The sequence below is a fragment of the Equus caballus genome, chromosome 9, assembly GCF_041296265.1.
Source record: "Equus caballus isolate H_3958 breed thoroughbred chromosome 9, TB-T2T, whole genome shotgun sequence".
In the NCBI taxonomy this organism is placed as follows: domain Eukaryota; kingdom Metazoa; phylum Chordata; class Mammalia; order Perissodactyla; family Equidae; genus Equus; species Equus caballus.
Window position 1 is genome coordinate 59,728,357 of NC_091692.1, and position 23,421 is coordinate 59,751,777.

Sequence of the window (23,421 nt, forward strand, 5' to 3'; positions counted from 1 at the left end):
GATAAAGAAGGTGAGACTTATGGGGAAGTTAAATAATTCACCCAAGGTCACGAAGCAAGTTATCTGGCAGAGCTTCAAAGACACCTAGCTTCGAGGAATTCCCGTCTGTTAAGGAGAAAAGCTTTCTTGTCTTTCTATACAAGAAACTAAAAAAATGAATTTGCTTCAAATTGGACACAGTAAGGACAGGCCTTTTGTGCCAGAAGCAGTTGTTACTTCCTTTCAGCCAAGTTAAAAAAGGTTACTATAGACAAATATTGTGTATATTTGTATACATTGTATATATTTGCTGTCACTGCTTTGGATAAATGTCAGGGAAATGTGCAACACATCAGCATTCACTGAATGAGAATAAAAAGCTAGCAACCCTTAGATTTGTGTGAAATTGAAATAATTTTGCATTAAGAACTTTAAAAAATTGTTTGGACTTCCGTGATTGCTCACCACACTCAAATTCTGAATCATACCCCGAACTACTACTTACTGGTTAAGGCAATTTACCCTCAAAATCAAAAAGCCTTGCCGAAACTTGTTAAGGCTTAGGTTCATTAGTCCATTAATAACAGTCTCCAATATTAGGTATAGTTTTCAAAGACCACATTCTAAGCACATAAACTAATTTATGGTCATCAGCTGGTGTGTTTCTAAAATAAACTTCTATATACTTTCTGAAAGGTCAACAGAGAAGGAACTCATGAGTTTGCACATTGACTCATTAATAATGAAACAATTCTGCGTTTCAGATTCCTCAGTGCATCTTGTTTAACATCGAAGACTTCAGTTCCAAGTGTTATTATGTCTTCTCATTTGAATATTTTTGCTAAGAATATTTTCCTTTTACATAGGAAAGAAAGCTGTCATGGAATAAATGGAAGGCTGAAAAGACATGCAGCTGCAGGACTGCCCCCATCCAGCACGCTCTGTATACACTAGAACATTAGAAAGAGAATATTTAAAAGCTGAGAGCTTTAGTATCAGGTTTTATTTAGCTTCCAGTCAACTAATTACAGTTCACCTTGAAAAGTTCTATAAAAATTTAAAAGACAACTAGTTGCTTGGTATAAACAAAGGCAGGCACTGGATTTTCAACTAGAAAAATTTTAGAACTCATTAGCTTTTACTGCTTTCTCATGAAATAGAATAGAAATGATTTTCTATGGAGGAAATGTTGGGTATGACACTTTTGTAATTTTGGGTTAAAATTGTCATTTCTATCATGCTAAAAACACCTATTTCCCTTTGCTCTCTTCTATTTCTTTTTTTCCTCATATCCTTCTCTTTTCATTGAGAATACGAAGTGACTTATGACTACAATAAAAGTGGAAAAATATCAAGAGGTACATAAGCTTTTTTGAGGGATTCTGATCAATTGGCTGATCTGGGGCTGGAAAGTATGGCACGTGCTTGGTCAGCCTAAATCAGTTTTCGTGTGAATGTGGTTTCAACAGGTTGCTGAGGGCAGGTGTGAGGGCCAAGGGCATTATGGTGCTCTCTCTTTCTTGGCTCCTTCCCCAAGAGGAAGGACAGTGGTTATCTCAAGGCTCTAGGAACCTCATACCTTAGAGATCCGTTTCCCCCCTGGTGGTAATACTCACACGTGGAAGATTCCAGCAGGGTTCTAGGTCTAGGACCTCAACAACAAATCCCCTTGACACATATTACCATATCTGACACCTACAAGAATCCTAATGAAAAGATACAAAAATCACACGGTAAGTACAGTGGAAGGACTCATACCTCCAGATATTTCCTTTCTTTCTCTTTTTAAAAATCTTTTCTGTTTTTATAAATATAGGATCAGGGAAATGTTAAGTATGCAGACCACAGAATTTCACAAAGCTATTAACTATAGATTTGATTTTGAGTTTCCTGGGACCAAAGCAAATTGGGAAACCCAGTAAATTACCTGATTCATATTTTAAGGACCAAGAAAGCTAAAACTTTAGTAAAACAAGACTTTAGGGGCATAAATTTGAAATTTTCTGATGCGTCTTCACAAATGGGGCCATAGATACTGGCCTCTAAATATCCCTAAAATAGAAAGGATAGTCTTAAAGACTCAGCAGATGCTCAAAAACTGGTTATTATTATTGTTGTTGTACTGAGATTACCTGGATATAAGGAAAGAGACTAGCCTATATAATTAATGATGACAATTTTGTTGTTTGACCTAATTACATTCAATGAAACTTTATTTACTACCATTTATGGCTAATATCCTGGTAAGCATTGTGGGGAAACAAGATGGAGGATAAACATAAAGTCTCTGCTTTCAGGAAGTTTGCAATCCAGTAGGAAGATAAATCAAATAATTACAATAGAGTTTGGAAGCAGTTTGGTTTGGTGAAGAAAGGGCTCAAACGAAGCAACAATGCAAGATGAGGTCATAAACGTCAGTCAGGCCATGTAGCAGGTCTTGAATGCCAGGAGGCATAGTTCATTCTTAACTTGGTAGACAAAGTTCTGTAAGCAGAAGAGTGACCTAGTACTCCAAAATAGCATTTTGATGGAATATCTAATTAAATGCCTGTGCCTAATAACAGTTTAGTAATGCAATGTAACTTCAATTATTTTTTTAAAAATATTTTATTTAGAATGTTACATCATTAGTATTTTCAGGATTTATTTTAATCATTAATCTTTAACATACAGGACAGGAAACGAAAATGGCATTCCTATTGAATGCTAATGTGTCAGTAATTTGAAAAGATTTCCTGTGACAAAGTTGAAAACTTCTTATTAATGTATTATATAATTTCCGCTAGAGAAGCTACTTATCCTTCAGTGGGTAGAGAGTGATTTTAAACCTTGGGGATGTATACAGTAAATAAGCAGAGAAAAAAGAGAAAAGCATGTAAGTAATATATGTAAGGTTGTTTAGCATAGTGTCCCCAATAACAGATGACATTATTTTGAAATCCATCTAGATAAACACATTTTCTTCTCCAATTTATACTGAGCAACTTAGCTCAAATTTTGAACATAAAACTGTACTAAAATAAGCTAAGTGTATTACAAATGTGTAGAAATGAGTCATTTAAGTTCATTAAATCAAAGAAAAAACTTTCTCACCTACAGGACAACATATACAACGATGCTGGCTCTTATGCAAGATGAAACCCTCTGTCAGCTTGAATTACCCTTACAATATTGTAGTCATCAAAGGATGAGGGCATACAGAAAGTACACTTATCTAGGAACATTCTCAGCAACCAAGGTTAAAATAATAAGAGACTTCTTCTTAAACTAGAAAACTCTCTTTCTTAAACATGATTAATCAAGGCTTCCCTAGACTTGAAGGTTTCCTTCATGGCTTTTGGTTCTTCAAAACTTATCATAAGTTCCTTTATTGGATGTGGGGCAGAGAGTGAGAAAATAGGAAAAATTTTAAAACAAATTATCTTAAAATTTTCTGGAGCATCCTACGGCTCTAAAATAAAACACTGCCAATTATTCTTCATTCTCTTAAATATATGTTTATATATATATTCAAATAGACATAACAATGGGGTATTAAAGACTATTTATATAAAAATTACAATGTGACTGGGATATTCGATATTTACGGTTAAAAGGAGGACTCTTGTTGAGACTGAATTAGTAAGACTGGTTAACAGGCCTCACTGAATTAATTTGCATAAATTTTCTAATTTAGCAAACTGGAGAGAAATCATCTTCATAGGTTTCTTGTCATTTCATGTAGGTGGTTTTACTTGGATGATAGCAAATCAGTCATTTGATTCCATCAAATTAGGCAAGATATTAAGGTTACCAAAAAGAAAAACAATTAAGAAAGAAAAAAAAAGGCAGGGTGTTTGAGTTGACTGACTTATCTGACTGTCCCTACAGATTCCAATGAAGATGAAGCTGAAGCATATATTGCACACTCAGTCTTCATTTTTAACAACCTTTATAAATTTTTCAATATTTACCACTATTTTAACAATCTTATAATTTGTATCCAATTATACAATTTACTATTTGTAAGGACTCAGCAAAGCAGAGACAAATGTTATGTCAAGGCATTACCTGGGGCACAAAAGCCATTTTAAAAAGGAATAGAAGCTTTCCAGAGATACCACCCCTCCTGTGGCAGTCATTAGTGAACTTACCAGCAGTTCCCTTCTCTCTCCTCCTGGCACATGGTAAAGTCGAATTTCCCTGCTTCCTTGAAATTAGGAGTGGCCATGTGAGTAGTTTGGAATACCAGTTGTGGCTGACCTGACATGTGTCACTGCTGGCTGGAGCTAGTGTGAGACTTGTCAGTGTTCCTTCTCTTGCTGTGGTGACTACAAAATGTGGCAGATGGTGGAGGCTCCATCAGCGGGGTCCTTAGGTGTGCATGACAAAAGCAGGGCACCTTGCCAACCTGGGACCGGCATGGAGCGTGAGTGAGAAATAACTTGTATTACATTAAGCCACTGAAGTTTCAGGGTTGTTATCACTACATAATCTAGCCTGTCCTGACTAATAGTCCTTCCTGGCATGGAAAAGACAGAAGCCAGGTCATGAGTTTTAACAAAAGATAGAGATGAAATGTGCTGGGTGGCACAGTAAAATTTATTTGTCTTTATGATTTACACATAGTAATTAAACACAAAAGAACAAACACTGTCAAGATGGCCATATGGAAATGACTGGTCCCAGATCAATCACGCCAAGGTTCACTCAGCTTAGAAATGAATTTCTTTTTAATGGTTTTAATCTTTTTTTTTCATTCCTGAAGGCTTGCACAGTTCAGTGCAAATGTTTTCGCTGTTTTGTTATCGTCAGGCACATGATGTCTACCAATTCCCAGGAAATAAATGAAATCAACAAAAAAGTCCTGTGACAATTGAGCACATTTTCACAGAAATCAATTTGATGAGCTTATTAAGTTTGATACAGTTTAGTTATCAGACCTACACAGGAAACATGAAACAATAATAACAAGTTATATTTGTCTTAAGAATTTATTTCTTTTAAAATATTTACCACACTTTTTTTGTGCAAGGGTTCCATTGATTTCTTTGGTTTTAAGCATTATAGCTCTGACCTAAATATATATAGTTCTATTGGTACCAAACATCAAAAATAGAAACATTAAACAAAATTTCAGAAGGTAAAAATGGAATTATTGCTTCAGTATAAAAAAGGCCTGGCCTGTCTGGGTACTGTTGCTATTACTGCCTTGCCTCTACTGGAGAACTATCCTGGACATCAAGGAGCGCACCCCGCGGCTCCCTGCTTAAAGCTAACTCGGCTGTACATTATCATCTATTATGAAGTCCCCACCTTCACCAAAGATATCCTGATCTTGTCCTTAAAAACAAAACGAAGTGAATTAGCATAAATAAATAAGTTTACCTAAGGGCATACAATAAATAGGCTACTAGATAAGAATAAAGAATATTGTAACATAAAGCCCTTCAGTGCTGTACAACTAAACAATAGCTTTGGATTTTCAAGGTCTCTAAATACAGCCTTGGTTTTATAACATACTTTTAGTGCTGGTATGCAGCTGACAGATACAGAGAAGAACACATTTCTGTTGTTTTCATCATTTAAAAATGAAAACACAGCAGATACAGTTGTAAATTCTACCTACCGGGGTATGTACCATCATCAGTTTTTGACTGCTGCCTAGTTGGAGAGCAAAAATCTTAGGAGATTAAAAAAAAAATCAGAAAATTCCTTCAATTCTTAGTGGTTTCTTGGTCTCCAGAACAGTTATAGAAACAGAGAAGAAATTTAACTCAAAAGTTTTGTTGCCTTCTTTTCTTCGCATCCATCGCATCCAGAATGGGCTGCCGTTTTGCTGTGTATCTTTGACGAAGCTCTTCTATTTCTCGTTCCATCATGGGATCCAGCGCTTTTAACCGCATCTGTAGTTCTTCTAAACTTAGATTTTTTAACTGGATATAAAAAAAAAAAATGAAGCTATTAATATACTAAAGTCATCTACAATAGGTTAAAGTCTAATGAGCTTTAGCTTGAATATTTCAGCAAACTCTTTACATCTTGATCATCATCATCATCTATATTTCATCTTTGACATACAGTTCAACAATTAAAACAGGAATTCCTTCCATGAAGAACCAAGAAGCCACATCTTGCAAGAATCTCAACTGATTTGCAACAAAACAAGAAAAAATTCTGCTTTTAGCAAAGAGCAAATGAGAAAAATAAGCTGATGACATGTATCCGTTTAAAGAAAAAGGCAGAAAGACAAATCCACCACTGCCAACAAAGAGACTTTCAGGATATGTTCTGGATATATTCACTCTAATCTCTCACATCCTCGCCAGCTCTGGAGGGCTCCGATAATCATGAACACTTGCAGAGATCAACCAAGAATGTGACAAGATTGAATACAGGTTAAATTTACTGTTCTATCCTGCATTTTACCAAATGCTTAAATTTTAAGCACTCAGTTAATCAGAAAATTAAATTATCTAGAATAATTTTATCCCAAACATTTTGGTAAAACAGGGTTTTTAATTTACGATGAAAAATATCCCAAACCTGATACAAACAGTGCTGTGTAAGTTTTTTGTTTTTGTTTTTAAAGATTTTATTTTTTCCTTTTTCTCCCCAACCCCGGTACGTAGCTGTATACTCCTCGTTGTGGGTCCTTCCAGTTGTGGCATGTGGAACGCTGCCTCAGCGTGGTTTGATGAGCAGTGCCATGTCTGCGCCCAGGATTCGAACCAACGAAACACTGGGCCGCCTGCAGGGGAGCGCGCGAACTTAACCACTCGGCCACAGGGCCAGCTCCGTTGTGTAAGTTTTGACACGGGCTTGGCCAATTTAAAAATGAAGTGTCACTAAATTTTCACTCTATACATTATAGTTTGACAATAATGATACAATTTGACTAAATGATATAGTTTGACTATAATGATTTCGTTTGATTATGCTGGCTTCTGGGGACACCCCTAGCACATCCTTTACTGGTTTTCTGTGCAACAGTAAGAGAGAGGCCTCATGTCGTGTGTGTATTGGGGATAAAATCCATTCTATATATGGGATGCTGTTTTAGGGATGTTGTCTCAGGGCTTATAGGATGCCCTGAAATATATTAGGTTATATACACTTGGGCTTTTATCTTATTAACATTAAAAAAATATCTAAAACTCTGTCTCTTTCAGAAACCAACTATTAAAGCAATGGTGACAGGGAGGTGGTTTAAAAACATCTGTTAAGCCACGATGATTTACTGAATGTTATTACATACTCAGCATCTTGGTAGATACTATACGGAAAGCAAAGAATTACTAAACTATTTCCTTGCCTTAAGAAACTTACAAATTAGTTAGAAGCATTAGATTAGCAACTATAAACATGTAGGGACTGATGCTGGACCCTATACAAGTAAGCCTGATTGTATGTGGCACAGATTAGTGAGACGTTCTTAACTCAAGTCCATGAATAAGCTTCTTGTGCAAAATTCTGCATGTTGATATGTACATTTTCCTGAGCATCCATTTTTTCTTAAAACAGATTCCCAACAAAAAGAGAGAAGCCTCACTATAAATTCAGTGAAGAGAAGATTCCCTGTAGGGACTGTGCTGGTCCTTGAAAAGGAAGGTGTCTCAGAGCAGTGAGCAGGGCCCTGCGAAGCCCTGCCATGTTGAGGAGGCAGCATTAAGGACACCAGGGAACTAGGTGCTGGTGGGACCCAAGAGCAGGCAAAGCAGGGTTTGGACATCTGGGAGCCATGATCAACTCTGGAGCAGGAAAATTATATATGATAGTAATCCAGGCTTGGTTTTAATATAAAACTTGTGGCTTATCTTTGTTTTGAGAAGAGAACTGTCTTTGGTTATTTTATGAGCCAAGACAGAAAAATGCTCTCATTACTTTATAGTCACATGTCAATTTTAATCAAAAAATAGCATTTTTCAGCTTGAGCCTCCATTTTACTCACTATACCTGCCCTAAGTGACTCTTGGTTCCAAAAATCAAATCCATTCTCAAACGAAAAAGATTTGTCAGCACTGAGGACACTGAAAAGAATGAGTCACAGACTCGGAAGGAAGTTCAAAAGAGGAGTTCCAAAAATACAGGATTGATAGAGTTACAGGAAAGAGTGCACAGGCTCCCAGGATGACAACTGAAGTTGAACACCACTTGCTTCGGGGTATAAGAAATTCTGGTATGTATATAAAATATGCCCTGTTATTTTTTAGTCAAACATCACCAAAAGAACCTATCTTACTACACTATACTATTATATACATTTATATATAATGCATAGTATTATATTATATACTTCATTAATTTTTAATCTAACTATTAACCACGCATCTGTTATATGGTCACTACTGTTCAGATCATTGTAGGGATAAAGAACAAGCCAATAGGGAACCTTGAAACTTTCTGAACTGTATAAACAGGTAGATAGTGAGATGAAGGGCCAGTGTAGACGGCACACAGCCGCATTTACCTGTAAAGACATTCCTAGGTGCTGTCTACATAAGACCCAAGTCCACTTCATCTCTATTTCAGCTCATGTTAATCCTTCCCATCTCTGAATTTCCATAAAACATTCATAATTTAAACACAATTTAGTATTTGATTCTAGAGTCATATGTTGTTTAATAATTGATTTTTATGCATGAGTTTCATGTCTCTACTCCAGATAGTCCAAAAAACATTTAAACTTCAGAGACTGTACACAGACTTAGAAACTATTAAACTAAACTGCTAAATATCAGGACATGAAGGTGGGTAGATAAAGAGGAATACAGAATAAATGACTCAAATGAATGGGTTACGCTAAGGTTAGGACAGATAACATCATACAAAGTAACCGATTTTTGTATTAAAATATTCCTGCAAATATCTTATACTACCTTACTGGGCAAACTGCCAGTAGTTCATAAATATTATATTACAGTAATGGACTGAATTCAGGGAAAGAAGCTACTTAGAAGGAAAATTTTCCTCCTTTAATAGACTTTTATATTTTTAATATGTAAAATTTGTGAAACAGAGGTCTGAGAGGTTGGAGAATCATTATCTGGCATTGTTAGGGAGTCAGGTGTTTCACAGAAATAAATTCATCAAGTGCCTAAATATTAGTTCTTTAAATGATAAAATTTTGTTTCAACTATTTTGAAGAGAAAATCTCAAACAGTATTCTACAGAACATGCTTCCTTCTAAAGCAGGGGACACAGGCTCTAAAACCACCTTTCCTGGATGATGAATCCTCATTATATCTAGTACTAATCTGTGCCATGTACTAATTTTTTCTCTTCTTTTTGGCTTTTTATCTTCATTTGAGGGAAATCTATCAGCTTCTTTTCATGGCCATGATTGGGCATATATCCTTCTCTCACTACTTCAAGTTAGTTCATCTATTGGGAACCAGAAAAGCATTAAATAATCCTATAAGGCATTACACCAGATAAGAACAAGTAGGTTCTTAGTGAAAGCCTGAGGCTGTTTTAGGAAAAATGTATGGCTTTAGTGCTGAAGCCTGTTACACCTATTTCTAGTGTTTGTATTTTTTTTTTTAAGCTGATTTCAGATTTGTGGCTCTGTAAAGTTGAGGTTACAGGAAATCTGACTTCTACATAAGCTACATATAATAGCTTTGTTTTCAGGTGGGCTGTCATAGAACTTTAGAGGACTCATTTATTAAAATATTTATTGATATTTTCTATGGACCAAGCACTGTAGATACAGAGATGAATAAAACACTCTACATCCCACAAAGAGCTTGAAATCTAGCTGGCAAGACAGGTCCATGCACAGCTCATTCACTGAAGGATGAGTAAGCTGAGAAGATGGGAAATAGGACAAGGAAGAAGGGAAACAACATGAGCAGAAATGTCTAAGGCACACAAGTGCTTGCCATCTTTGGCAATGTCAGCTGACTGCTGGGATGTGGGAAGGATCCACGGGGGAAGAGGTTCAGGAGATGAGGCAGGAAGGAGAGGGGAGGCCAGATCGCTAAGGGCCTTAAGCATATTGCTACAAACTTTCTGTGGACAAGAAAGAGATGCTAGATAATTTTGAGCATAAATAGTGCATGATCATATACAAATGAGCTTTAGAAAAATATCTCCAATACCAGGTACAGAAAACAGATTGCCACAGGGGAAAAAGAGAGGCAGGAAGATCCATCAGCAGGTTGTTGCAACAGTCTAGTGAGATGAGGCTTGAACCAGGAAAATGGAAGTAAAGATTGAGAAGAAGAGAGGGATTCGAGAAACGTGAAAGTGGAATTGATAGGACTTTTGCTGTTGACTGACTGATGATTCTGGCTTTAAGTTTAGGTGATGGGGCAAAGATTGATACTATTAATAAGGCAGGGGAATTAGTGACATTGATTTCAGTCCTGTTCAGTTTGAGATATGAGCAGACATCAGATATGGATTATGATTTGGGGTTTTGGAGCTCAAGAGAGAGAGTCAAGCTAAAGACACAGACTTAGGGAATCATCAGTATTTAGGCCATAGCTGAAGTCCTTGATGAGGATAAGATCATGCAGGAAGAGAGGGTTTTCTCCCTGATCTTATGATCTGTCTATGGTATCCAACAGAAAATAACCCCAAACTTTAGCATTTGTGGTCAGAGGCTCTTCTCATTTTGTTAATAGAACAGAAATATCGGTAGGTTTCTAAATAACTCTAGATCATGGTGTCGTCTAGACCAAAAAAAAAAAAAAAAAAAAAAGTGAGGTTAACTGGTAGAATTTTTCACTTTTTATTCAGTGTGTATGATTTATAGACATGAACTTCTGGCTGGGTTTTCACTTCTGATTAAGCCCTAATAACATATATTTAGCATTCTGTGTTTCTGTAGCTATCAAGCCTCCCACAGGCATGAAAATGGGTTGAGGAGGGAAACATGGCAAAAGCAGCGTTTTCTTTTCTTTTTTTTTGAGGAAGATTAGCCCAGAGCTAACTGCTGCCAATCCCTTTTTTTTTCTTTTTTTTACAAATTTAATTATATATGCATTGGAGCCCCACAGGCAAGCTTGGCACTTGAGGCTTACATGCCATTCTGAGCTAAGGAATGGGATAGGGGCCTGGGGCCTCAAAGGGGAAGAGGGTAATTCACTGGATGATAAGAAGAGCAGATGTTTAGTAATTAGGTGTCTGTCCTGCTATATAGATGGGTCATTCAGATAAAAAGTTATCTCTGGTAACAGTTCTCTGTCTCGGTCAGGCCCTCTATCTAAATTCTTTTAGGTAGTTAAGGGAAAGGCAGAAGTTTTTCTTGAGTCTGCTGGGCCAATCCTCCTCTTTTTGCTGAGGAAGACTGGCCCTGAGCTAACATCCATGCCCATCTTCCTCTACTTTATATGTGGGATGCTTACCACAGCATGGCATGCCAAGTGGTGCCGTGTCCACACCCGGGATTCAAACTGGTGAACCCCGGGCCACCGAAGCAGAACATGCGAACTTAAATGCTGCACCACTGGGCTGGTCCCAAAAGCAGCTTTTTCAATCTCTTGGAAAACAGGACTGCTCAATACCTTAGTAATAAAAAGATTCACAAACCAGATGAAATTTTATGGAGACTCATAGTGATAAAAATGACCCTATAATATTATACAATACACTACCACCCTTTAAAAATGCTAATCTAAATTAAAACATTTTGGGGATGCTAACAAGGATAATAATATTCGAAGGAAAATTGAGTTTCCTGAATTAATGTCAATATTATTGTGGCAAAAATTTCTTTCACCAAAATTGGGTTTCCTGAGTATCTTTATAAAAAGGAAGGAAAATCACTTCAGAATTATGTTTATGGATCAACAGAGTTTGAGGTAAATCCACTTGAATTTATTTATTTATTTTTTTGCTGAGGAAGATTCGCCCTGAGCTAACATCTGTGCCAATCTTCCTCTATTTTGTACGTGGGTTGCCACCATAGCATGGCCACCAATGAGTGGTGTAGGTCTGCTCCCAGGAACCAAACCTGGGCCGCCAAAGCAGAGCACACTGAACTGAACCACTATGCCATGGGGCTGGCCCTGATTTACATATTTTTTTAAATTTCATAAGGAGACGCTACTTACAAGCCACCTTTCTACAATACACGGAACACAAAGCAGTCATATTACCATAGCATTATGCCAGTTGACTAATTCCAAAATAAATGCAGGGTAAATTGGAGTTAGATTATCAAGTCTTTGATCTACATTTGTCAAGAAGTCAGAAAGTCAAGTCACTGAAGAGAAGAATTTTAGAAAATGCATACATTGTGGTTTTTACTGTATGTGAACAAATGTACAAAAATGAATAAACTCATCTGGAAATGGCTTTTATATGTTTTAGGCTAATTCCATTTAATAAAACTTAGTTTTGAATTTAATGGTAAAATAGAACTTGCACAATTAACAATGATTCTTAAATCTTCAGGCCTTAATGTAGTTAAAGAATATTGTAGTTTGAGCATCTTTACAAACATTAAGGACACAAATTTGCTTAAGTGAGTAAATGAGCTGACATGCAGTAAGAGGAAGAACTTGAATGGAAAGACAGAAGCAGGACCACAACTTCTTCAAAAACACAGAGTCACAGAGAAAGAGATGAGTTTCTGAATGATATTGTTTCATAACCTGAGGCATTTTTTTCCATTCACAAGAATTTTTGCTTTTCTTGGACATTTGAAATGACAAATATCAGAGGGAAAGACACCTTAATAAGGGTAAAGAATAAAATCGACTTCCATAAAAGGGTTTAAACTGAGACCATGTAAACTGAATCGTATAGGCCTGAGAGAAAAAATTTTGAGATCTGAGATTATTAAAAGCCATTGCATATGATTAAGTCATTTATTAAACACATAAACTATAAAGTTGGGTTATGAGTTAAACCTCACAGAATCTTATTGCAAACGAGAACCTCAGAGATGACCTACTGTAACATCTTTATTTTAGGTGAGGAAAAGAGAGCTAGCTTGCTCAAAGTTACACTCCAGGTTAATGGCAGAGACATGTCCTGACCTCTAGGTCAGGGCTTTTTTTCATTATACCAAGTTTGATATTCTTAATCCAGCACTGCCAGAGACTTCAAAACGTTAAGTCACCACAACCAGGGGGTGTGTTGCTGAGAAATTTCCAGGGCCTTCAACCTAAGCTGAAAGGGAAAAAGGTTTTTAAGTATTCAGCTATGAAGGCCACAGTGAATAGAAAACCCTGCATATGACATTTTTATAGAGCAGTCTTTTAAAATGGAAGAAAATGCAGAAGTTCAGCAAAAGATAGACTTGCTATTCTTCCTTAAGCTTCAGGCCAGCTCTTATAAAAAGTTTGCTTGAAACAAGTGGAAATACTTTAAAGAAAAACCCTAAATTTTATAGCAATAATAATTAGATAGATAGGTGGATGGATACTTATTCATGAGTTAAATGAAAAAGTAAAAAATCCTTTTCAACAGGAGTCAACACTTTGTTTGAAAATTGGTATAGTTTGGTACATGACTGGCAGCTTGAATAAGCAGCTCATTTTGTTGATGATAGTCCTGGATTATCACCTTTCATCAAGGAGGTAAGAAGATTACAGATCAATCTCCAAAAATATTCTATTTCTCAGTAACCATTAAAAAAAAAAGAAAATCCAAGCAAAAGATATGCATATTAATAATTCACTTACTAGCTCTTGCATAAGACAGCAGCACAAACAACTCAGTGATGTGAGAAGTTAAGATGGAAAATAAGATTAAATCAACCCATTGATAATTTTGAAAGTTCAAACTTTTAATAATTAGAATTTCTTCTGCACTCTATGAGAAATATTGAAAGGCTGCTTATTACTGATGAGGAAGAGTTGTCAGTAAAATTAGAACTTTAAGTTTATATATCCAGTCTACTATAAAAACCTAAAATATCACATTCAAATGATAAGAAGGAACTACTTTCTAAAACAATTTCGTCTTAAGAGTTCAAGGGATTATTTTGTTTCATCAAAATAGCTCTAATTACATGACACATTTTTAAAAAAGGCTTAATCTCAAAAAAGAGCAGAAAAGGATTATGAAGTTTTTAAATGCACAAATGTGATAACATTTCAAGACTTTATGGATCCATGAGTTGCTGGTATAATCAGTCTGTCAAAATAAATGAGACACCACCACAATGAAGCAAATGGTCTTACATGTTAATGTTAACACATTTAGTCAAATAGTCAATCAAGAAAATCCTGTACAAGGTTTGCTGTGTTTACTGGGAAAACAAACTCTTCCTAGCAACTGTTTAAATAAATCTCACAGATGCTACAGACCTTATTAGTGGCCTGTGATTAAAAAAATATGGATTGCTAATACTGTATCCTGACTCATCTATATCCCCATCTGCTAGCAATTCTAACAATATGAGCTATCAACAGAACGGCTAACAACAATAATTTTCTATGGCAATTTTGATGCTAAATTGCCTATAGCATTTGGTAAGATTTACCAATGCACGCTTCAGACTGTTTCGAGTTGTCTGTGGCCTGGAGCCACATACTCCTTTTTCCCCTAATATTCCATCTGAGCTCAAATTTTTACTGTGTTGAACAGAATCTGGTTTGGTTTTACAAAACAATGCTCATGGAGGCTGTCACACTCATTTTACTATCAACGAGAGCGGGAAATGCATGAAAGTACTAGCAAAAATCTGGTCAAGTCCACTGATAAGTTTAGATATATATAAAGAGGTAAGGGACCTTTTGCCAATAAGACAGAGCAACAGGGATAACAGGTAGTACTTAAAGTTAAAAAAAATTAAAACATTAATATATTAAGGCATTTCCTGATTTAATTTCTGGCACTAAGAAGAGTACAATAAAAGAGCTCTCAAATCAATCCAAACAACTATGAAGCCAGCTTAAAGAAAACCTTACATATACTTAAAATATGCATTTACAAAAATAATTAAGATAATGACAATTTCTGATACTTAAACACTATATAAAAAAAGCTGAATTCCTCATTGTAAATCCCTTACAAAATATGTTCTTAAAAGCTGCATTAACATTAAATCTACTGGCAGAGCCTTCTTCCCCAAATAGACATTATTTACCTATCTGGATGGAAGATTACATGTAACTCTGTTCCGAGCTGAGCAGCCCCCTGTCTTCGGCTGACTGACTGAATGACTAAATATTCTGGGATTATAACTGGAAACTGCCATGAACCATCTGTTTGGTTGTTTAACCTCAGAGCATCTACAGTAAATTTAAGACATTTAGATTTTATTTTCATTCCCAAAAGAAAACCATATGTCGTAGCTATCTATGAGGAGACGGGGAAAGAGCCGATGATTGGTTTCTCGATGTGTTAGGTACTATCCTAGCTCCCGTGCTTTAAGTCATTTAATGCCAGCAATTACCTTATGGGGTAGACATCACCAACCCTGTTTTTTAGGTGAGGACACTCAGAGAGACCAAGTGACACACTCTAGGTCACACAGCTAGCGGTGTTTATGCAGGCGCTCAAAGACAACATCAAATTCACTGACACAGGTTTGGATTGGAGCCTCTTGAGAGCTGTTTCTTGGGTCTCCCAAGAACTATGAAAGCATTCAAAATCCAATTATCACGTAAAACAGTTTTTAACAGATTGTCTATAGGTTAAAATCAGGGAAAGATTGCTTTAAAAAAAATCCCACCTTTCCTCCCAGATTGTACCTAGTGAAATATTTTACTATATTAATAATGTATTTTAGCTATAATTGGCCTTATGAAATAAGTGCATATATGTTTATTAAGCATTTTTGTATTTAATCAGCTCTCCAGCAAAATAAACACAATTCTACTTAGTGCTTTGGGATAGATGCCATAATTTTATCAATAAAAAGAGATATGCTTGGTAAAACCAGCAAGACATGTTCCCTTGACATATAAAGACTTTGCCTGTGTCCATTCAGATTGTCCCATAGTTGGTTTGGTGTTGTCTTTAGCTTGGATCTAGCAGATGAGCTATAAGCTGATGAGCACTACAATTATCTTGTCCTGGAGAAGTCTGAGGCACCCACGTAAAAAAGGAATGATGAAATTTTAGTTGCATTCGTCAATGGGAGTTGAACATCCATTCTTTTTATGCTTCTCAGTTTCTAGTATGCAGTTTTGCCTGCTAAAAATATCATGAAAAAGTTAATTCATGCATAGCTCTGCCATACTGTAAGTGGCTCTAAAATTCTAGGCCCAGGACAACAAAATCTGAGTAACTTGAAACCAACTGGTAACTAAATCTTTCCAGATCTATTAAGGGGCAGATAAAAAAGTTCCATTAGCTTTGACTGATGTCTTATCTCAATGATGCTGATTAACACTTTGTTTGAATATTTTAAAACAATGATAAGGCCATAAATGAGGGATTAGCAAGTTAAGCCATTAGCATTCTTTATATACTTCATTTCTTTAAAATTAACTATATGACTATAGTTATGGAAGATCATAAACATTAAAAAAATCTTTAAAATATAGCTGTAGCTGGCTCATTGGGCAGTCAAATCTCTGTGTAACTATTGTATAAACTTACAGTTTCATTTTTCTCCAATCACACTTTTTCAGCTGTGCTATCCTTAATTTCCCTGACACATCCCTTATGGAATCTTGGGCAGATCTCACTGATTTCTGCTCACTTTTAGTTATTAAGAATCTAGACCAATTATAAACTTTATTCTCATATTAATCTCGTCTCTCCTCTCAGTATGGGCTTGTACAGACAGACCAAGAGACTTGTGGTGGGAAGAGACGATGTCTGTATCCAGAACCTTCACCCCTCCCCAACTCTTTTCAAGGTCTAGCTCCCCTGGTGTTGGGAGCTGTGTAGGAGACAGGGATCTTTTGATGTAAATGGTGTCATTTATTTGTCACCAAAATATTTTTTGATGTCACCAAATATTATGTCACTGACAGAAAGATTTGTCAGCGGCAGGTGGCTTCCCTGGTCTTGCCCTGGTTTGGCTGAATACTGGTGATTTGTGCACAGAAGGGGTGAGTGTGGATTTCCTGACGTGGTGGTTGGTATTACCCTGGTGCTCACCCCTCTTGGAGAGAGGTGGCCCTTTGGGTGGGGTATTGTCTCCTCTGGCCTGAAAGCCTCCTCAGCAGCATTACGACTTCTGACCGTCTTTTAGAGCTACAGAGAGAGCAGAGGTTCTTCTCTACGCTCTCCAGGGGCCACCAGGACACAAAGAAGGTCTCCTAGTCTCCTCTTTCCTAGCACATCACACTTAGCTGATATATACATGACTGTTCCAGAAAGGCTTTTTAAAAAAATCTAAGGATGGCACCAAATTAGATTTTTAAAAATTATTTTTGATATCAACTAATTTAATAGAAAACATGGCATCAAAATTTTATCTCTAATACTACCTTGTAAAATGAGTGCATTCCGAATGTTCCTAGAACTTTCCAGTGCTGAGCTGGACCAAGTGGCCACCTCTCTCAGGGCAGTAAGACTGTTGGCTTGATCCTCCCTTGAGCCAAACACCTGCTTTCTGAGTGGCCTCACTACTCATATGGACATGGAAACAGAGGCAGAGAACTGAGACTGAGGCGCCTTCACAGAGAGAATCTAATCCCACTCCTGCATCTACTGGGAAGCCAGGAGACAGACTATGGTCACTAGTGGAAACTTGGGGATCAGAATGTGTGCTCCGGTTTGAATAACATACATTAACATAAAGTAGTTTTGCTAGCAAATCGTTACATTTTATTTTTCAGGATGAAATTTCAGCTCAGCCTTAAAAAGTCCAATTTTAATAAGGATACAAGGAAAAATGCATCTTTAATTACCAACTAAATAAAAGACATACTGTTGGTTTACCTCCTGTGGAAAAGTAACAACAAAGCTATGTGGCTGGGGTTGGCCCAGTGGCGCAGCGGTTAAGTTCGCACACTCCGCTTTGGCGGCTAGGGGTTCGCCGGGTCAGATCCCGGGTGCAGACTTAACGCATTGCTTGTCAAGCCATGCTGTCACAGGCGTCCCACATATAAAGTAGAGGAAGACAGGCACGGATGTTAGCTCAGGGCCAGTCCTCCTGAGCAAAAAGAGGAAGATTGGCGGCAGATGTTAGCTCAGGGCTAATCTTTCTCAAAAAGCAAAAAACAAAAGCTATGTGGCTGTTAAATTCAATGTACTCTTGAGGAACTTTCCAAAAGATGCTGTTAGCAAGTGACTGACATATGCTGTTATTCAAAGAGTAGCTAATCCACTGGATAATTATTCTGAAATAATTATTTTGTATTAACATATAATATCATGTAACTTCCAATACTGAATAAATAACCTAACAGAACTAGTGACTAGTACCTGATACCAACAGATGCTGGAATTCTCTAAAGCATACTTAAACAACAATGTGTGTGAGTGAAATTTCCTTTACCTTATTAGATTCAGGTACAGATGCAATAGCAAAAGGATGCAGTAATTTTGAAAAATACTGCAAGCAACGGAATTACCTTCAAACTGACTCAAATACGGTAGCCTGGTCTGCACAACACTGCCCATTACTGGGTTCCCACGATATCCAGCCTGTTTTCAGTTAGAAGCATCCATTTGAATGAACCTCTTCCTGCTATAGTTTTTTTAATCAAAGTGCATGATCTTGTAACTGTCAGGCCTACCGCTGGCCCTGCGGCCACCAACCCACACATCTCTTCTAATTGTCCTCAGCTGGGAGACACCCGCATGGGCCTGAGCCTTGTTATCCTCTCACAGGTGTGTTCACTGCCTCATCTCTCCCTTATGCACTGTAAGGCCTTTGAAAGAGACCACCTTCACTCTCACAGCCCACTTGAAAGTCAGAACATTCAGCCGTGTTGGACTGTGATGTCAAAGGAAGGGAAAGAGGGCTTGTAAATATTGATGCAGTTACAGATTTTGTTAGCTATCTCCTTTTTCAACCACTGGAAACTTTATTTCTCATTGGCCTTTAATGAGTGTCATCCTGAATTATAACAACTATAATAAAAAGGGCAGATTTCCTACCTGGCAGTTTTGCCAGTTTGACAGCAGTGGAAATTTCTCCACCCCCTGCGAAATTTCTGCTCTGAGTATAAAAGGAAAGACGACACTGCTTATTGATTCTTAAGAAGTGGTGGGTTTTTTACCTAGCATTAAAGTATTGTGGATTTTTAATCTGGTGTTAAAGTATTGAATAAGTATTGACCAAGTATTGAATAATTGGTAACTATTTTGTAAACTCTCTTAAATCCTATTAAGAACTTAACTTATACAATACCTGAGTGGTAGCACCAAAAGTTGAAACAGTAGGATGTAATAAAGTTAACCCTCCTAAATCAACTGAACTGTAACCAAAGTGACTTCTGAATGGGCAGACCTCTGGGAAAAGTGCAGGGGATAAAGGGAAAAGCTTGATTGGCTCTGGGAGTATAAATGTTTATAAAGGATGAGAACAGGCATCTAGCTGGATCACTGGTCCCTGAGAAGTAAGGAGATGGGCCACCATCAGATCAACGGTATTTGGAACGGAGAAAACATGAGGCCACCGAGCTCTACAGATACGACTTAGTGGCAGCTTCTGAACCCCTCTCACAGGGGCACCATCACAGCCTAAGGGAGGGCTAGGTCGCTGGCTTTCCAGCACCCTCTGGTGGCCAGATTTGGCATCATAGATTTTCTGCCTTTTAAGAGCAGACCGGCTTTCCCCCCTTTTTTTTTTTAAAGCACAGTATATTTCAAAACCTTTTTTAAGTCAAGGAAGGAATCACCAACAACACTGCTGGGCTATAAGTAGGTGGGAAATTACTTATTAGGTGTAAACTTGGCACCCCCAAAAGTAAGCTATTATAATGATTCAAAGAGAGAAATTATTCTTCTGAATGTGTTTAAAATCCCCTGGGTGAAGCTACTTAAAGGAAAAGATCTGGTGAGTACTTAGCTATTCAAAATGTGATTCTTTGCAGCACTTACTCTACATGAAATATTCTTTTATATATGGATTCATACTGCTGTAAATTTCATGCACATAATAGCTAGCATGTATTGAGTGCTTAGCACTGGCAGACACTATGCTAAGGGTTATCTCACTTAACAGGTAATAATCCTAAGAAATAGTACTATTAATACCACCATTTTTCAGAGTTTAAATTTTCAGAGGCACCAAGAGTTTAACTTATCCAAGACATTTAGCTCCTAAAAGGTGTTGCCAGGATTTGAACCCAAGGCAACCTGATTTCAGAGCCGGCACTTTTAAACTTTACACTATGCAAACAGAGATACGCAGTTTATCGGCCATAATACATTTTCCCCCAAAACAGGAGGATTTCTTAAAGATTTTAAATTAGACTTAGATTAGCAATAGAGACTTGCAGGTCAATGATACTTTAAATTAAAACGTCTACGCTTTATGCCAGCTGAGTGTTTGTTTCCTAGAATGTCTGTTCATATACACCTTACAGTCAGAAAGCGAGTTTACAATTGGCCACGAGAGGCTGAGATCTAATATGTTTCATGTCATATTACATTTTAAAATACTTTACAATTTACAAAGCATGTTTACATACATTATATCAGATGGACCTTATAAAAATTCTATGAAATGGGATAGATAACTCTGTAAATAGCTTTATTCTTACTTTACAGATAAGATTAATGAGGTTTAGAATGATTAAGTAACTTCCTTAAGTAACACAATTTCTTCAAAATCTAAGATGTCTCACATGATTGACTGTACAATGAATTAGCCTAAGTCTATAATTTTTATCCTCTGTTATACAGAAAATAAAAATGAGAATTTTCATGGTAAACCAAAAGAAAATTCTACTTATGCTAGAAAATGTGGTTTCACTTTATTTCTGCTTTATCTACAATAAATAATGCAAATGTTAATTGAACTAATAAAAATCCACATAAGGAGGACATAAAACTTAGAAAGTAAAAAGGCACAGAAAACAGAATAACAGGTATGGATCACAAAATCCACACTGATTTGGAAGCAAAATGGTCAAAACATTACGAGGTTAAGATGAATGATTACACAAAGCACTTAGCATTTTAAAATTCTTTAATTTTGTAAAGTACCTTGAAAAACTTGTTACTTTTTCATAACCCATAAAAGATAACTGGGAGGCACAATAGCCTTCACATGGCAGATCAAGAACATTTCAAGACGACTACGAAAGTAAGCCATTACTTTTGTTTAAAAGAAAATAGTTTGTGATTCTAATTACAAGACAAAGCCCTAATTCTTTCTGAATATAAAGCAGTGCAGTTCAGAAACAGTCCTGCCGTACCCGTCTTCCAAGCCCACAGTTACTGGAGGACTCGGTCCCTCGGTCCCAGGTTAGATGGTCATGGAGTGGTCTCAGAAACCTAACTACATGGTTATCTTCTTTCTCTCATGCACCTTCAAACTCTCTTACTCAGTCTTTAGCATCAATATTGAAATATTTCCTAAATATCTCCTATCTTAAACAAACAAACCAAGAAAATAACCCTGCCTTCACTTCCATCTACCCCTCCGGTTGTCACAATTTTATCTCTCTTCTCCTCTTGAAAGTCAGACTTCTCAGAAGTGTGGAGAACAGTCTCCACTCTCCAAAGTGGTAATCACACGTCAATTCACTCCACACTGCTTTCGCCCCATCATGCTCTCACCAGAGTCAAATAAATTCTTTTTAGTTTCTATCTTATTTGACTCCTCAAGCTGCACTTTACACTTCGTTCACTCCTTCCTTCTTCTTCAGATTCCAGCATTTAGCAGGTGCCTAACAAATGCTTGTTAAATAAAGTAAAGCCATAAATAAGCATAAGCATATCCCCATAGTCTAAAAGCTATCCTGGCCTTGTAAATCTCTGAAAATGCTTTTTAGGGGCTACAGTTCATCTTGATTCTGTTTAACTTTGAGGAGGAATTGTTTTGGCCAGACGCTGAAAAGCCTGAATTCTTAAGAATCAGTGTGTAATTTTTCTTCAAAGAGCTGGCTATCAAGGACAGAACAGTAGATATTACTACTTTAGTAATTTACTAAAAGTAAATTACTTTTTACTAAAGCAGTAATATCTACTGGTAGTAGATATTAACAAAGGATGACTCATCATCAACCAGTCTGTGAATCATCAATAATACATTAATAGTAAGAGCCATCTTACACTTCAAAAACTACCATGGAAGACTCTGTTTATCAATATATCAGTGTTTATCATTACTATGCATATCTAAAGATATTCAGAGAAATAATTCAATATTAATCACTAAAGATGTTACTGTGATCAAGTTGCCTGAAATCAGAGTTCATCTGTATATTCACATGCAGTGGAGCTAAAATGTCTTAATCAATGTATTAGTTAGCACAATTCTCAACCTTTATTAGGAACCTCAGTTCAAATGGTTGACATCTTAATGCTGGTTAATGGGCAGAAGGTTGGTGGACTCTCTGGTCCATGTGCCTGAAAGGTCTGTGCTTCGGTGTGAGTATAACCTCAGTCAAAAGCACCAAGAACAGAGGCCAGAAGAGAAGGTAGAATGTAGAAAACCCAATTGTATAGAAAAATAATGGGATAACAACTTGCGATAGCAGAGACAGCCTGTCTTAGCTTACCTCAAAAGGCTTTCATTTCTCAACCACAACGAAGTTTTAGAGCCGACTGCAACAGATATTTTACTAGATTATTCTGAAGGCTGCTATTTTTTGGAAAATCAAAAATGGTATTAGCCAGTCCTGGTGGTCTTGTGGTTAAGATCTGGCACTCTCACTGCCTTGCCTGGCACCCCACCTATCTATTGGCTGTCATACTGTGGTGGTTGCACGTTGCCATGATACTGAAAGCTATGCCACTGGTATTTCGAACACCAGCAGGGTCCCCTATGGTGGACTGGTTTCAGTGGCGCTTTCAGACTAAGACAGACCAGGAAGAAGGACCTGGCCACGCAGTTCTGAAAAATTGGCCATGAAAACCCTATGAGTAGCAGAGAACATTGTCTGATAGAGCGCTGGAAGGTGAGAGGATGGCGCAAAAAAGACCGGGGCAAGGTTCCGCTCTGCTGTACACAGGGTCACTAGGAGTTGGAATTGACTTGATGGCACTAACAACAACAACAAAAATCATACTATCAAAATATTAATCTACAATAGGATTAAATACCACTTGTTAAAGAACAGATTCCATGTAATATTACAAAAATGAGGTTTAAGCAGAAACATCATGCATTTGAAATATTTAAAAATAAAAATAGACAACTCTCTTAAAGAGGCCTTTTGAAGCCTCACCTGACATCTACACCATGATAAAACTCACCGTCAAGTTTAAAGAAATGAAACGAAACACTGCCACTACGCCCCTGTGGGCTAAAACTTTGAGAATCTTGTAAACAGCAGATTTAACAACAATCTTTTTTTTTTTTCTTGGCTAAACTGTAAACAATGTTAGTTGCTCTCCTAGAATTTTCTGCTCTTTGTGCCAATGACCTTTCTCAGCTCACCCCCAAATGGCACCAGGTACATGGCTCTGATTGAACTGTTA

At 37.0% G+C, this 23,421-nt stretch overlaps 1 protein-coding gene across 4 annotated transcripts in view; it reads right to left on the minus strand.

Moving 5' to 3' along the window:
* Positions 1–4,542: 4,542 nt before the first annotated feature.
* STK3 (serine/threonine kinase 3) overlaps positions 4,543–23,421 on the minus strand; it is a 264,139-nt gene continuing 245,260 nt past the window's right edge. For 2 of the 4 annotated variants that reach the window (XM_070222385.1, XM_070222386.1), the window contains 2 exons: positions 11,313–11,471; positions 4,543–5,894 (listed from right to left, as the gene is read on the minus strand). In XM_070222385.1, the coding sequence (XP_070078486.1) occupies positions 5,736–5,894; positions 11,313–11,471 (318 nt within the window). In that variant the 3' untranslated portion in view covers positions 4,543–5,735. The remainder of the gene's footprint in view (positions 5,895–11,312; positions 11,472–23,421) is intronic. The other 2 variants (XM_023648755.2, XM_070222387.1) reach the window with 1 other exon arrangement.